The following is a 12,810-nucleotide window of genomic DNA, read 5'->3' on the forward strand; positions in this document are numbered from 1 at the left end:
TCTGCTGGCCAGCAGGGTGTCAGCACTGTGTACAGCCCCCAGGCTTCTCCTCAAGTCTTTGGACTGCCTTCTGAAACACAAAACACACACAGTATCATCAGGCCTTTACTGGTACACTTTATTATTTTCCCTTGTGTCTCAAGTCGTTCCATTTTTAGATTGTACTTGCCTCTGGATACCAACTCTGCTTGAGAAGCACTTGGCATATTATGGGTGTAAGTATAGTACGCGTAGTAAGCACTGAGGAAACTAAATAAGGCATCAGAGGAGAGGAAAACCCCCCTTTAGCAGGCAGTGCTATAAAAAACCTCCTTCCTTCTCCCAGCCCACGACTATGAGGAACACTTGCCTCTTCATTGCCTTCAGGAAGAAATTCTCCAGTGCGAGGGGGGTGAGGCACCGGCACAGGTTGCCCAGAGAAGCTGTGGCTGCCCCATCCCTGGCAGTGCTCAAGGCCAGGTTCGATGGGGCTGTGAGCAACCTGGGATAGTGGAAGGTGTCCTGTCCATGGCAGGGGGCTGGAACTGGATGATCTTTAAGGTCCCTTCCAACAGAAATCATTCTATGATGCTGTGAAGCTGTTTCAACAACATGAAGGCAGCCTCGCTCGCCCTACAAACCCTCCATGAAATCTGTAAGGAAAACCGGACTGGAAAGCGGAGGGAAGAAAGCTCCTCACTGGCTCCGGTCCGGCTTGAAACGCGGGTGACGAGAGCGCCGTGATGTTGCATTCCCGCCTCACCCTCACACGGGCACCGCGCGGGCCTCTGAGAGCCACGCGTGCCCGCGCCGGTCTTTCCCCACAGACTTTCCCCACAGACTTTCCCCACAGACTTTCCCCACAGACTTTCCCCACAGACTTTCCCCGTACCCCCGTTTTCCCTCACGCAGCGCTTCCCCAGCCCCGCTCGCTCCGTCCGGCGGGCCGCAGCCCGTCCCCATGGCGACCGCGCTCCGCCCCGCGGGCGGGCCCAGCGCCGCCCCGCCCGCTCTCCCGCCGCCGCCGCCGCCGCCGCGCTCCGGGCCCGGCGCCCTTCTCCCTGCGCTTCCCCGTGCCCTGGCTGCGCTCTAGCCCGGAGCGGGCGCCGCGATGGCTCCGGCCGCCGACCGGGAGGGGTACTGGGGAACGCCGACCTCCACCCTGGAGTGGTGCGAGGAGAACTACGCCGTCTCCTACTACATCGCCGAGTTCTGTGAGTGGCCGCTCCGGCCCCGGTTCCTGTCCTGGCCGCGGGGGCCGCGTCCCACCGCCGCCTCCTTCTCCCTCTCCGCAGCCCTTGGTGCTCGCTCCCCGCGGAGGGGGAATCCCTCCTTCTCCTTGTCCCCTCTTTCCTGCGGGGTGACGGTGCCGCTGCCCCTCAGCCAACCCTGGTGGGTGGAAATGGGTGTTTTCCACCGCCTTCCCCAACAAATCCGTGTGGGAAGCACGGGCTGGAGTAGCCCCTCTCTCCCCAGCGCGTCCCTCGGGCCTGTGTCCGTAGGGATGGCGGGGCTGGAGCGGGGCTGTCCGGGATGGGGTGGCCGTGCGGTGGGTCCTGGGGGCTGGTGGCCGTGTGGCACCGCAGGCAGGGGTGAAGAGAGGGGCTCTCGGAGCCGTGCGTGGGGTGCCACGCCGTGAAACCGCGTGAAACGCGTCTGCTGCCCTGCTCTGCTCCCCTTGAGGGGCACCCAGCTGCCCAGCCTGCACGGTCAGACCAGGGAAACTGCTCAGCCAGAGGAAAGGTGTCTTCCCTGGATGAAGACACCTTCCTTCTCCCAGCTGCTCTTTGGTGCCTTGTGATGGCCATCATCAATCAGCTGGCTCTGCTGCAGGTGGTGGGAGTTGAGCGAGGCTTCAAGGGTCGCTCTGTTTCACGTGGTTGTCTTTTAGGATAGCTCAGAGCACTGGTAGTAAAAGAGCAGGCCATTGGTTTGACCTCAAAACTCTGTTATTCCGAAACAGGATTTAGCATGTTTTAGGGAAAGAAAGAAGGGGCTTTAACTATAGGGTCATCCATCAGGTGATGAAAGATGAAGCCCTATGTCACTGAGGTTTTGTTGAAAAACTAAATATTTTTGGATCCTGGGCAGCGACTTTAAAGGGTGTAGTAGTTATAATTATGTGTTGCTGCCTGGCAGACGCCCTGCACTACAAAAAACTTTCACACGTATAAGGTGGGTGGCTGCCTTTGAAGGGTTGCTAAAGTGGCCAGGCTCACCTACCCTGAAGTGCTTGAAGTGGGCAATCTGCAGAGGCCTTTCACATAGCTGGGATGCTTCAGCAGTGCTTTGGAAGAGCCTGGCATGCAGAAGATGGAGGGTTCTTGGTATCCATGCCAAGCTGTGACTCCTGGTTGCAGATAGTGACATGGGTGAGGATCCAAAATGAATAATTGTGAAAGAGGCTTCAGAGTGCAGGAGAACAGGGTCTGAAATGAACAACGCCAGCATAAGCAGCTTAGAAGCTCAGAGGAAAAAGGAAGTTGGTGTGTAGATTTATGGCTGAGAAGAGACAGGCTGGTTGAAAAGGAAACAATTAAATACTCTTAAAAAGGGACAAACTTAGAAGTTTAAATAGAATGAGACTTTTGCAGAGTGTGTATTTTTTCTGTTTTCCTGGTTGTCAAGCATAATTTGTGAGATAATTCTCATAGGGAAGAGGAAGTTCTGTTTCTTAACTAATGTAAAAATAAATTTGACTAGCATGTAAATTTCTTAAATAACCCCTGCACTGTTGGCCTTGTTAACTGATACTTTTTGTCTGCTTTTGGAATATTCAGGAGAAGGGAGATGAGGTTGAGAGTAATGGGAGGCAAAAAGACTTGCATTCTGAAAAAGAAGGGAGTAGCCATACAAGGTCTGGTTCCTCCTTATGGTTTTGGTATTTGGGACTGTGGTTTGGTGGCCTGTCAAGTTGCACTGAAAAAAGCTGTGTACAAGCGCTGTGCTGTAAGATAAAGCATTTAAATGGTCTAAGTTAAAAATGCAAAACAGTAAGTAAGCCTGCTGTGGTGTAGGGTTAGCTTATGAACAGCTAATTTCAGTCCAGATGCCAAGATGGGTTAGATTTTCTTCAGCAGCAGTTCTGTAACAGTGCTTTCAGGATCTGAGGCAATAAGTGTTGTGGAGATATTATTTGAAGTTTTACCTTACAGAAGAGTGAAAATCAGTTTCTGACTTGGTACCACTCAGGTAAAGCTGTTGTATGTAAAAAATTTTGCAATAAATGTTTGTTATTAATAATTTATAAGGAACTTCGGAGGCCCAAAGATTGAAGAATACTGGCAGGTCCAAACTAAATAGGTTGTAGGCTGAAGAACAAAACAGAAAGCTTGTTGTCAAAATTACATTTTTGTGCCATTTAGCAATTTAGCATGCTGCTTTTAGTACAAAATTGCTACATTGTGTTCCAAAAGCCCACATGCAGTTCCTTGCCATTCACTCCTTAAAGAACTAGTGTAAATGATGGCAGCTTATCAATTCTATGTAGTGAGCATTGTGGAAGTAAGGTAAGCTGGTGGTGTAGCACTTCAGACTTGCATTTTCTTGATGTATCCCAAGCACAGTGACATGTATTCAAAAGTTGTTTGCTTTGGTTCTTTTTTAATAATGAAAAATGTTTCTTCTTGCCTTTCTGAGTCTACACCTAGTCAGTTTTTCTCCCCTGTGGAGGTGGATGACTAACTGCTCTACATCCATCTGTAGAATATTAAACCAATCGACATGGAAAACCAGCTGAAAAGAATTGTTTTGTGAGCTTAAGTCTGTTAAGCCTTAAAATGAGTCTTACATCCCCCACGATCAAACCTGTTGTATGGTGCAGTAACTCCTTTTTCAGGGTTTCTCACTGATTGACTCCTGTGTGCTGGAGGGCAAGTAGACATGTTTTTGGTTTTTCTTCATTCTTTAAAACTAAATCTCTCCAGGACCCAGTGCTTGAAAGTTGAATTATCCAAACTTTTGTACGCTTGATTAAGAAAAATAGTAAAGGATAAGCCCACCATCCTCCCACATAAAAAGGGAGAAAGGGCAAATATAGGTTCTGGTTTTTAGCACTTATCACTCAAATGTTACAGCTTACTCCTTATTTTAGCAGGGTTGATGTTTCAGGCCAGTTTAGCCCACGTAGCATTGAGTTTTGAGGGTCTGTTTGGATGTGAATGTCTATGACAGGAGCCTTACCCTTCTTGCATTTAGTCATCCCTATAAGAAGAGTTTTTCCTGTACAATATGATGAATGAATGCAGGTAATCTTCACATATTCCCTTTGCAGAAAGCATGTAGAGTACTACAAATTAAAACAGATATTTTAGGTTCAAAAGAGCCCTGTGGTACATGAGGGCTTATAATTCTCAGTCAGGAGAATTATGGGGGCGAATTTGTTGTTGTTACCAACAGAATGCTGTGTTCCAGTTTTGGATCAGATTTGAGTCATGTTTCCAGTTATGTTGCTTTGAGCTATCATTGTCCACGAGTAGTATGCATCATCTACAATATGACTGGTTTAGAGATAGTATATCCTTATGCTGGCATTTACAGCAGCAAGCATCTACAACATTGCTTCAGGCTTCTCAAGGAATTGGTGAAATTGTTTCTTTCTTGTCTTGTGGTCTTGTCTCAGCATGTTCTGATACCTTTGTGTAAGAAAATATTTCATTTATTATTATCATTATCATTACCAGAGTTAAATCCATTAGCTTTTATTTTCATTAGAGATCTGGTAAGCGACTTCTTGTAACTGGGATTTCCTTATGGGACTCTTATTTAGGAAAAAAACCCTACCCATGTCATGAGAATCTGCCCATGTTTCTAGCTATTTTTGTTCTGCTTCCTTAAGGCCTTCTGATTTTTGCCTCAGACAAGAGAGATTGAGATAAGATTACTGTTGCTTGTGCTGTTCCGTGTGAGATATCTCATTATCTCACATCTTGGAGGGCATAGAGTGCCGTCCAAGCATTCTCTACATTGTGAACATTGACACAAAAATACTGTTGTTTCTTTTTAGGCATTGCTCAGAGAAGACAGCTGCCAAAGATGCACAGATCTCTATATTCCATGGGGATCATGACTTTAAAACATAAAAGCTTGCGAAATTTAGTTAATTTACTTCTCTTAATTTAGAATAATGTCATTAATGTTGAATTTGTACTGCCACGTATGGATTGTCACTTGTTCCTCGTGGGTGTCCTGTTGCATTTTGCCTTTTTTGCCAGAGGCTTTGGAAAGCAGCCAGAGTCTGTTGGGCTAGGTACTTGCTGTGTGAGAGTAAGAAAACTAAAATAAAGCCGACTGTCTGCCTTCAAGAGCTTTGCCTGCTCTTTCAGTGATAAAATGGCAGATGAAGGAAACATCATCGAGTTTAATTGGGTGTGATCAGCCCAACAGCCTGGGTGAGATGGAGCGATTTAAAGATGACAGGACACAGATGAGTTCTAAAGAGTGGTTCAGCAGAAGACAATGTCGCAGGCCTGCAGGCTTTTAAGACTGAAAGGGATTTAAATGTGTAAATTTAATGACCACGTGGGAGGAAACCACATCACGACTTTCCTCTGGAAGTTTATCTGGCTTCTTGAGGGAGCTCCCTCAGCTGAGGGGACACTGCAAGCAAAAGGGTTAAGGAAGCATTAAACTAAGTGATGGTGAGCATGAAGTCAAGTGGAGTGTGCAGAACAGTGCTCAGCTGTGCAGTGCATTATAGGATGAACACTTCTAGCTTGCGCTTTGTGCTGCGGACAAAAAGAGGTTGAAAGAGGGGTTCCTTTCTCCGAAGAATAATACACACTCCAAAGAATAATAAGCAAAATCATAAGCCAGATGGTCTTTGCTGTCATGGTTGTCTTCTTTCTTTCTTTCTTTCTATTTGATTTTGAATCACTGGCAAATACTGTTACATTAATTTATTTTCTTTCCTAGGCTGTAAAAGTACATTCTTGGCTTAAGCCTAAAGATAGTCTTGTCACACTGTTTTGATGCATTTTGTCACCACTAATGATTTATAAATTATTTTTAATTCTTCCTTGCTTTTTATCTTTCATCCATGATGCAACTCTACCTTTTATCTCACGACAGTTTAATTTTCAGTTTTCCCACCAGCTTTGGTTAAAAGATGGGGTTGAAGGCTTGTGGAAAGTTGATTTCTCCAATCATCAGTCCTTACTTATTCATCATGTTATGGATATGCTTAAAACCTGGCAGATGCTGTGCTAATGGACCACATGTGTGTTTATCTACTAATACGTGTGTAGTTATTAAGCTACAATAAAATTCTTAAATATGGTTTAACAAAGCATTTGATTACTCTATAATTAGTGCTTCATATTCAGTACTTGTACAGCTGGCAGTTGGACATCTGCCATTCCAAATGGGAACAGAGCAGTGACATTTGTACAGTTTAATTTTTCTTATGTGCAAACTGAGGCAGACAGGTTTATGAACTGCATTATATGAATTTTCAGAATATATCTTTGTAGCTAGAAATAGGAAGATTAATTTTAAATGGTTGTAAAGTAACACTGCTGGCTTTTAAGTTACTTTTAATGAGCTCTTAGTCACAGATTAAAAACTTTTGTCATAATTGAAAGACAAAAAGTCTTCAGTCAGGTTTGTTGTGTTTTATGTGTGTGAAACTGCTATTTATGTCATGCATTTTCTATTTGCTGGTGCCTTTCACAGAGAAGTGGGAAAGATTTTCTTTTTTTTTCCAAAGAAGAAAGATTTAATTATCGATGCAAGCATGTTCAAAGGAAGTCTGGTAATTGTCTCCAGTCCCACCAGCTCAGCAGTGTATGGTTGTTTTATCTTGTGACACGTGTGAGTGCTCACACACCTGGGTGTTTCTCTGACTACCTCAAGAGGATCATGGAAAGGTTTGTGGCTCATGAAAGGTTAATAAGATGGAAAGAGTTCTTTTAATCCAAAATGTGTATCAAAACATGATATTATAATGCCAGAAGAGAACCAGCTTGCAAGTGGTTGTCAGGGCAAAGCTACCTACCTTAGATTGCCTTCTAGCTGGGGGGCTCTTTGCACCTGCCTCATTAATTGCACTCATTCTTCCGTCCATTAGCAGAGAAACTGAGCTGCTGCATGAATTAGAGGTGCTTGGCTATTCTGTCTTTGTGGAAGTACTACAAAGAACAAAAGAATGTGTCAGGAAGAGAGAAATTCTAGAGAAGGTTGCAATAAAAAAAACCCCAGAGCAACACTGCTTTAGTGTCAATCATTTACCATTAATTGATTTAAATATGCCCATATAGGCAAGCTCAGGGTAGAGGCTCAGTGATTTTGCTAGGTGCTGTTTAGATTTAAGGTTTCAGGCACAGACCCTTCTTTGTACTTGAAAATGCAATTATTCATTTTCAGAGTTTTTGTGCTAGCTCAAAAAAATAGACTGTCTAACCATGATTTTTTTTTTTCTGTTTCCAAAAATTAATTTCCTTGAACAAATATGCTGCATGTGCACTGTGGGCAGTGACTGAAAACCCAATATTTCTCAATGATCATTGCAGCCATCATCATCTCCAGGATCATGATCTCCTTTACAGTCAGGTCCATCATCCTCTGGCAGAGTATGTACTCCAGTGTGTCTGGAGTTGGGAGGCAGAAATTGTTCTCTCAGTCTTGGTGGAGCAATTGCACCCTTTGTGCCCCTTCCTTAGCCTCACAAGATTCCTCTTAAGTTCTTTGCCTTTCCACCAACTGGTGACTCAACCTGCCCTGCACATTGCAGTGCTTTCCTGAAGGAAATTCCAAACTTTATTTCAAGTCTGAGATTAGTGTCCAGTGGTGTGTCTATTTCCCAGCTGTGTCCTGGGGCTCTAGTTTCTTATATTTGATTTTGCTTTGTTCCTTTGTTCCTTGTGTTTTCTGAATGCAGTGTCCTTGGAGTGACCCTGAAATGGTATGTGCAGAGTGTGTGTCTCTAAAAGGATCTCTGGCTGGCTTTGTGAACTGGAAGGTATTTTCCCTTAGCCAAGTCCCAGTAATAATGCAGTTCTCCTCTCTAACCAGAGGAACTGGAGAAGGGGACAAGAGTGTGACCTGATTAAGCTAGGCAAGGTTCAGGATGTTAGTTGAGACTTAATTTTATATTTGAGAAGGCAAGATTTAGACTTCTTCAGGCAAGAAAGCAGACAAGCAGAATTAGGAAAATTCTTGGTGTGGTGTTAGGAGTGAGCTGAACATCTGCATGTTTTGCATGAATTTGGTATGAATTTCATATATAGTCCAACTAGTAGGATTTCAAGGTATCAACCTAATGGTCATAAGACATGATCCTAGAAGCTCTTGATTTATACAGTAGTTTAATGAGCTCATTATTTGCAGTAAGCTCATGATGCCACTGCTTTGTAGGCTGGATTTTTAGTAGCTGCTAATTCCAGTTGGATAAGCATTTTCATTTGAACAAGAATAAGCATCTGGAAAACAGATACAGTATTAGCTCAAAGAAGTTCCTTTAGAGCACTGAGCATTAAAATTAGTCTGGACACTCTCAGTCTTGGGACAGAGATATGTCTGTTTTAATCTGATGAACAGATGACATCTCTTTCTTCATCTTTCCTGGTCAACACCTTTTGTTTGTTCAGGCAAAGACCTGCTTCCTGACTGGAAGGCATGCTATTGTGATCCCTTCAAATGGGTATTTTAAGCTTCGTTGAGGAAACCCAGGGATAACTGAAAAGTTACTTGTATGTCTTTGAGAAAGAGGGTCTGCAGTTCTGGCTTGCTCTGAAATCAAATGGGTCATCTGCAACAGGAAGCTAAAATGACCAACAGAACTGATGAATTGATTTTGTTCTCACAGAGAGGAGTTTACATTTCTTCTAGGTAAAATGAGTGTACTTTTCTTCTACAAGTACTTACACTTTTTTGCACAGCAAACCTTTTCATGTTTGTGTAAGTCTCATACCAGATTTGATTGTTCTTGGAGGGAGTTTGTGGTGCTGCTCTCCTGACAGATACTTCCAGGTCTTGTGCTGACCTCAGATTGCAGCAGCTATGCTGCCCTGGGGGTTATTGCACACATCTGCAGAGTGTATTTCTACTGATATTCCTGCATTTCTTCCACAGGATACAGACGTTACTTATTTTTTTAGATATTTGATCTTATAGACTTAAGAAAAAACCCACAAATATATAAATGCAGAGTTGCTCCAGGAATATTTTGTTCATGAATGAGAACTGATGTCTTTGTCTACTTGTTTTTCTTTTTTTTTTAAGTCTTTTTCACAGTTGTGAAAATGAGCTGTATAAGCAAAAAGAATAAACTATATGCAATGTGCTGACCCCAGTGTGTGAGTAAACAGCCTGGAAAATCAGAGAAACAAAACTTTTTCTTTTTTTCAATTTAGTAGCAAAAATGTAACAAAAAGGTTGGCAATGCACTTCTGTTTGTGCCAGTTTAATGCCATCTCCATAAGCTGCTGCTAGCAGCAGCAGAGGGGAAGTTCAGGAAGTTTCTTTGGTGGTAGCAGGTTGTGCTACTGGTGAGTGCAGTGTCTCTCTAAGAATCAGTTCAATTGAATTGTGTCAATGCCTTGGAAAGCAGCAGAGAAATGCACTGTGGTAGTGAAATCATAGAGCAGATGTTGTTTTCATTCACTCAAACAAACTGCTATGCCTTTGTGATCTGTGATACCACAGTTGCTTTTCACTCGGAGTTTTGGTGGCTGTTAAATCCTCCAAGGCTCCTCAGAATACATTTTTCTGCACAATCCATAACATCAGTGCAGCACTGAAATGGTGAAACTCTTGAGTCAATTTTATTTTATTTTATGTCCTTTCCCCCCACCCATTCTGTGCTGTAGAGAAATATTGTAAAGCAATTTCCCTTTCTTAAACGCATATCCTTCCGAGCTCTTCCATGCTGATTTCCACTTGACTTTTGTATTTTTTTTTTCTACAGTTGTCTCAAGCATTTCCTCTGAAAGATTTCCTCTGCCCGCCTGTGGGCCACCATTTGTGTAGGCAACATGGTTAATTTGTATATGGTTTTCAACTATTTTGTATCTTACTCAGTAAAACAGATTTCTGCCCACATTCCTTCCACCCAACTTATGAACTATTATTGTGTAGGTGCTATATTAATTTATAATTATAACAAAAAGATAGTGTTTAAAGCTTCAGTGTGTTTTATATCTCTTTCTTTATTTGGTTTAGACTATGAGATACTTAAGGTATGGACTTTGATCTTACTATCTCTGTGGAGAAGCTTCATTTTCCCTCCAAATAAATGATTTTTGCCAAGGTTTGTGGATGTAGATGATTGCCAGTCTTTTTCTTCTCATTTTTCAAGCATGAACAAGAGGGCTGTCTTGAAATGACAATTGGACAGTGACTAAAGAATACAGTTGGAGTTAATTGTAGACTAGGAGTGACAACCTTTGAGTCTTGCATTATCGAGTTAATTGGGTACTGTTGAAAGTTCTTGCTGGAAGTTGTTATATTAACTGGAAAAGGTTATGAAGACTTGGGAGAAATTAAATACCTACGTAAAAGAGATAAAATTAGATATTTAAGAGTGACAATGATGACTCCAAGTAATTTCTATGATCAGTTCAATTGCCTGTCATCACATGTTCTAGGTAGGCTTAGGGTTTTTGGCAGCCCTGAAAAAAACCCAAAACAAACCTCCAAAAAACAAAAAAACAAAAAAAACAAAAAAAAAAACAAAAAAAAAAAAAAAAAAAACAAAATAGTTATTTGCAGAAGGAATTTTTTATTAATACTGATGGCAAAAAGAGTGAATGTCATCAATCAGTATTTGAGTCGCTGCTGTGTGTCTGAACCAGGCTGTGGTTGCTGACCAGTTGTATCATCCTCATGTATTCTCCTAGAGTTGTCATGTAGCATCTCACCTTTATTTTCCTGCCATCCAAGTAGGGCAGAAGAATGATATGAGTCATTAGCAGGAGAGGCTTTAATTATTCTGGACACCCAGAGGAAATCTATATTGATAGTAAGAAAGGGAAGAAAGCAAGAAGATTTGTGTTTTGAAGATAGGAGCACTGGCACAACTTATTCTCTGTGCTCACTGTCCAGTGAGCATGTTGAGCTCCCCTAAAGCTCAGCTCTTCTGTCACTGCATAGTGCCTGGGACAGTCCTACCAGAGCCTCTGGGCTGATACTCACAGTTTCTGTGCCCCAAGTTGTTTTTTCCATTGTAGGGAGGACAGACAGATGCTGGGTTGGATGTACTTGGTAGCTCAAAGGTGTCAGCTGCCAAAAGCTGTGCTTTCTGCTCTGGGTAGACCCTTAGATTTAGAGGAGTTGGTGCAGACATGGAGCAGGAAGCCAGGATGCTGACACCAGCATAGGAGAAGAATGGCTGGAAGGAGTTAAGAATGATGAAAATTAAGTAGATGATCAGTGTAATATATTGGTCACTGCTTAGTTTTAGCAGGGTCTGAACAGTAATCTCTGAGTCTGTTATTTCCTTCCAGTCTGACATCATCAACCTTCCTTAAAATAACATTTAAAATACGTTTTATTTTGTTTTCCAGTAAAGGATATAAAAGAAGCAAATCTGCCCTTCAGCAACAAGCTTATTGCATGTAATATTCCAACTTTACATCATCTCAGCCTAATCTCTTTAGACTTTGATTGCGTTTTCCAGATGTAAGCACTTGCTTTTAGCGAGCTTTCGAGATTGGTATTTCAAATGATCTGCCTATGTCAACTGTTTTTACTTTAAATTTGCTTTCAAAATCCTTCCAGGTGTACTTCACAGTAATTGGTGTGCTTGCTATCATCTTAGATTCGTGTTTATTAGGGAAATTATGCTTTCTTTCTGTGTGGTTTCCCATACCCTAGGAAAGCAATATTAAAGTATGACAGGATGGCATAGAAACTGGCTGTAATGCAAGTTTATTTCTTGCAGTCTGGTTAATTGAGAATAAAATTTCCTGTAAAGAAGGTGTGTACTATACTATCATATTTGTCAGAGCTGCTTCCTGCAGTCTCAAAAAAATGGCCACGAATAGACTCTAGAATCTTTATTATTACATTTCTAAATACTGTTATTTTTCATGTAATGGTCCATTTAAAATGCAAAAACCACTTATTAATGTTCTATGATGCACTTATGACAGGCATTGGTGTGATGAACATACAACTAGTGTATGACAGTAGGCTTCAGAAGAGAGACTTGACTTTTTAATTTAGGTGCTATAGCTATCCTTATTCTGGCCTATCACCACAATATTTTCATTGCAATTGCTTTCATAATTAGCTGTTAAACTTCACAGCTGGTCCTCCACATTTTTAATCTGCTCTTTTAATGCTCTTCTGGGGAAGAGCAGTTCATCCTGATATCAGACTTTACTCATTAAGTGTTTTGAGACAGATCCCTCTGAAAAAATCAGCAGTCACCCTTCCTAGAAAAAAGAAGAAATCAATACAAGTTCTGGGGCTTTAGACACTTTTTCTTTTGTGACAGCCTTTAAGAATTTCAGGAGAAGAAGTTCATTATGTTAAACATGAGAATTGGTAACAAAAACAGTGTTTCTGGAAAGTACCCAGCTATTGCTGTGACTGTACTTTCTACTTTGATGCTTTACTTATGAGAAGTGGTGTGGTGAACTCATTCATTTTTATTGTGGCAGCTAAGGGTGGTCAAGTGGCTATAGGAACACACTGGTGTTTGAAAGTCCTGACTTCAGTTTTATGCAGGTTTCTTTGTGACTCAGGCAGCTTTATCCAGCCTGTCTTGCAGGGCTATTGAGACAAAAGACTGTGGTTGCTTAGACCCTGAAGTAAAGGAGACTAAATAGGTGACCATGTTTTAGATTTTAGGGGAAAGAGCAAAAATTTTTTTGGCTCTGCAATAAATGT

General features: G+C 42.1%; 1 protein-coding gene across 1 annotated transcript in view; it reads left to right on the forward strand.

The window, feature by feature from the left end:
• Positions 1–951: 951 nt before the first annotated feature.
• ACER3 (alkaline ceramidase 3) overlaps positions 952–12,810 on the forward strand; it is a 48,859-nt gene continuing 37,000 nt past the window's right edge. The window contains exon 1 of the mRNA XM_056489179.1: positions 952–1,193. Coding sequence (XP_056345154.1) covers positions 1,091–1,193 — 103 coding nt within the window. The 5' untranslated portion in view covers positions 952–1,090. The remainder of the gene's footprint in view (positions 1,194–12,810) is intronic.

The sequence above is a fragment of the Oenanthe melanoleuca genome, chromosome 1 (assembly GCF_029582105.1).
Source record: "Oenanthe melanoleuca isolate GR-GAL-2019-014 chromosome 1, OMel1.0, whole genome shotgun sequence".
Classification (NCBI taxonomy): domain Eukaryota; kingdom Metazoa; phylum Chordata; class Aves; order Passeriformes; family Muscicapidae; genus Oenanthe; species Oenanthe melanoleuca.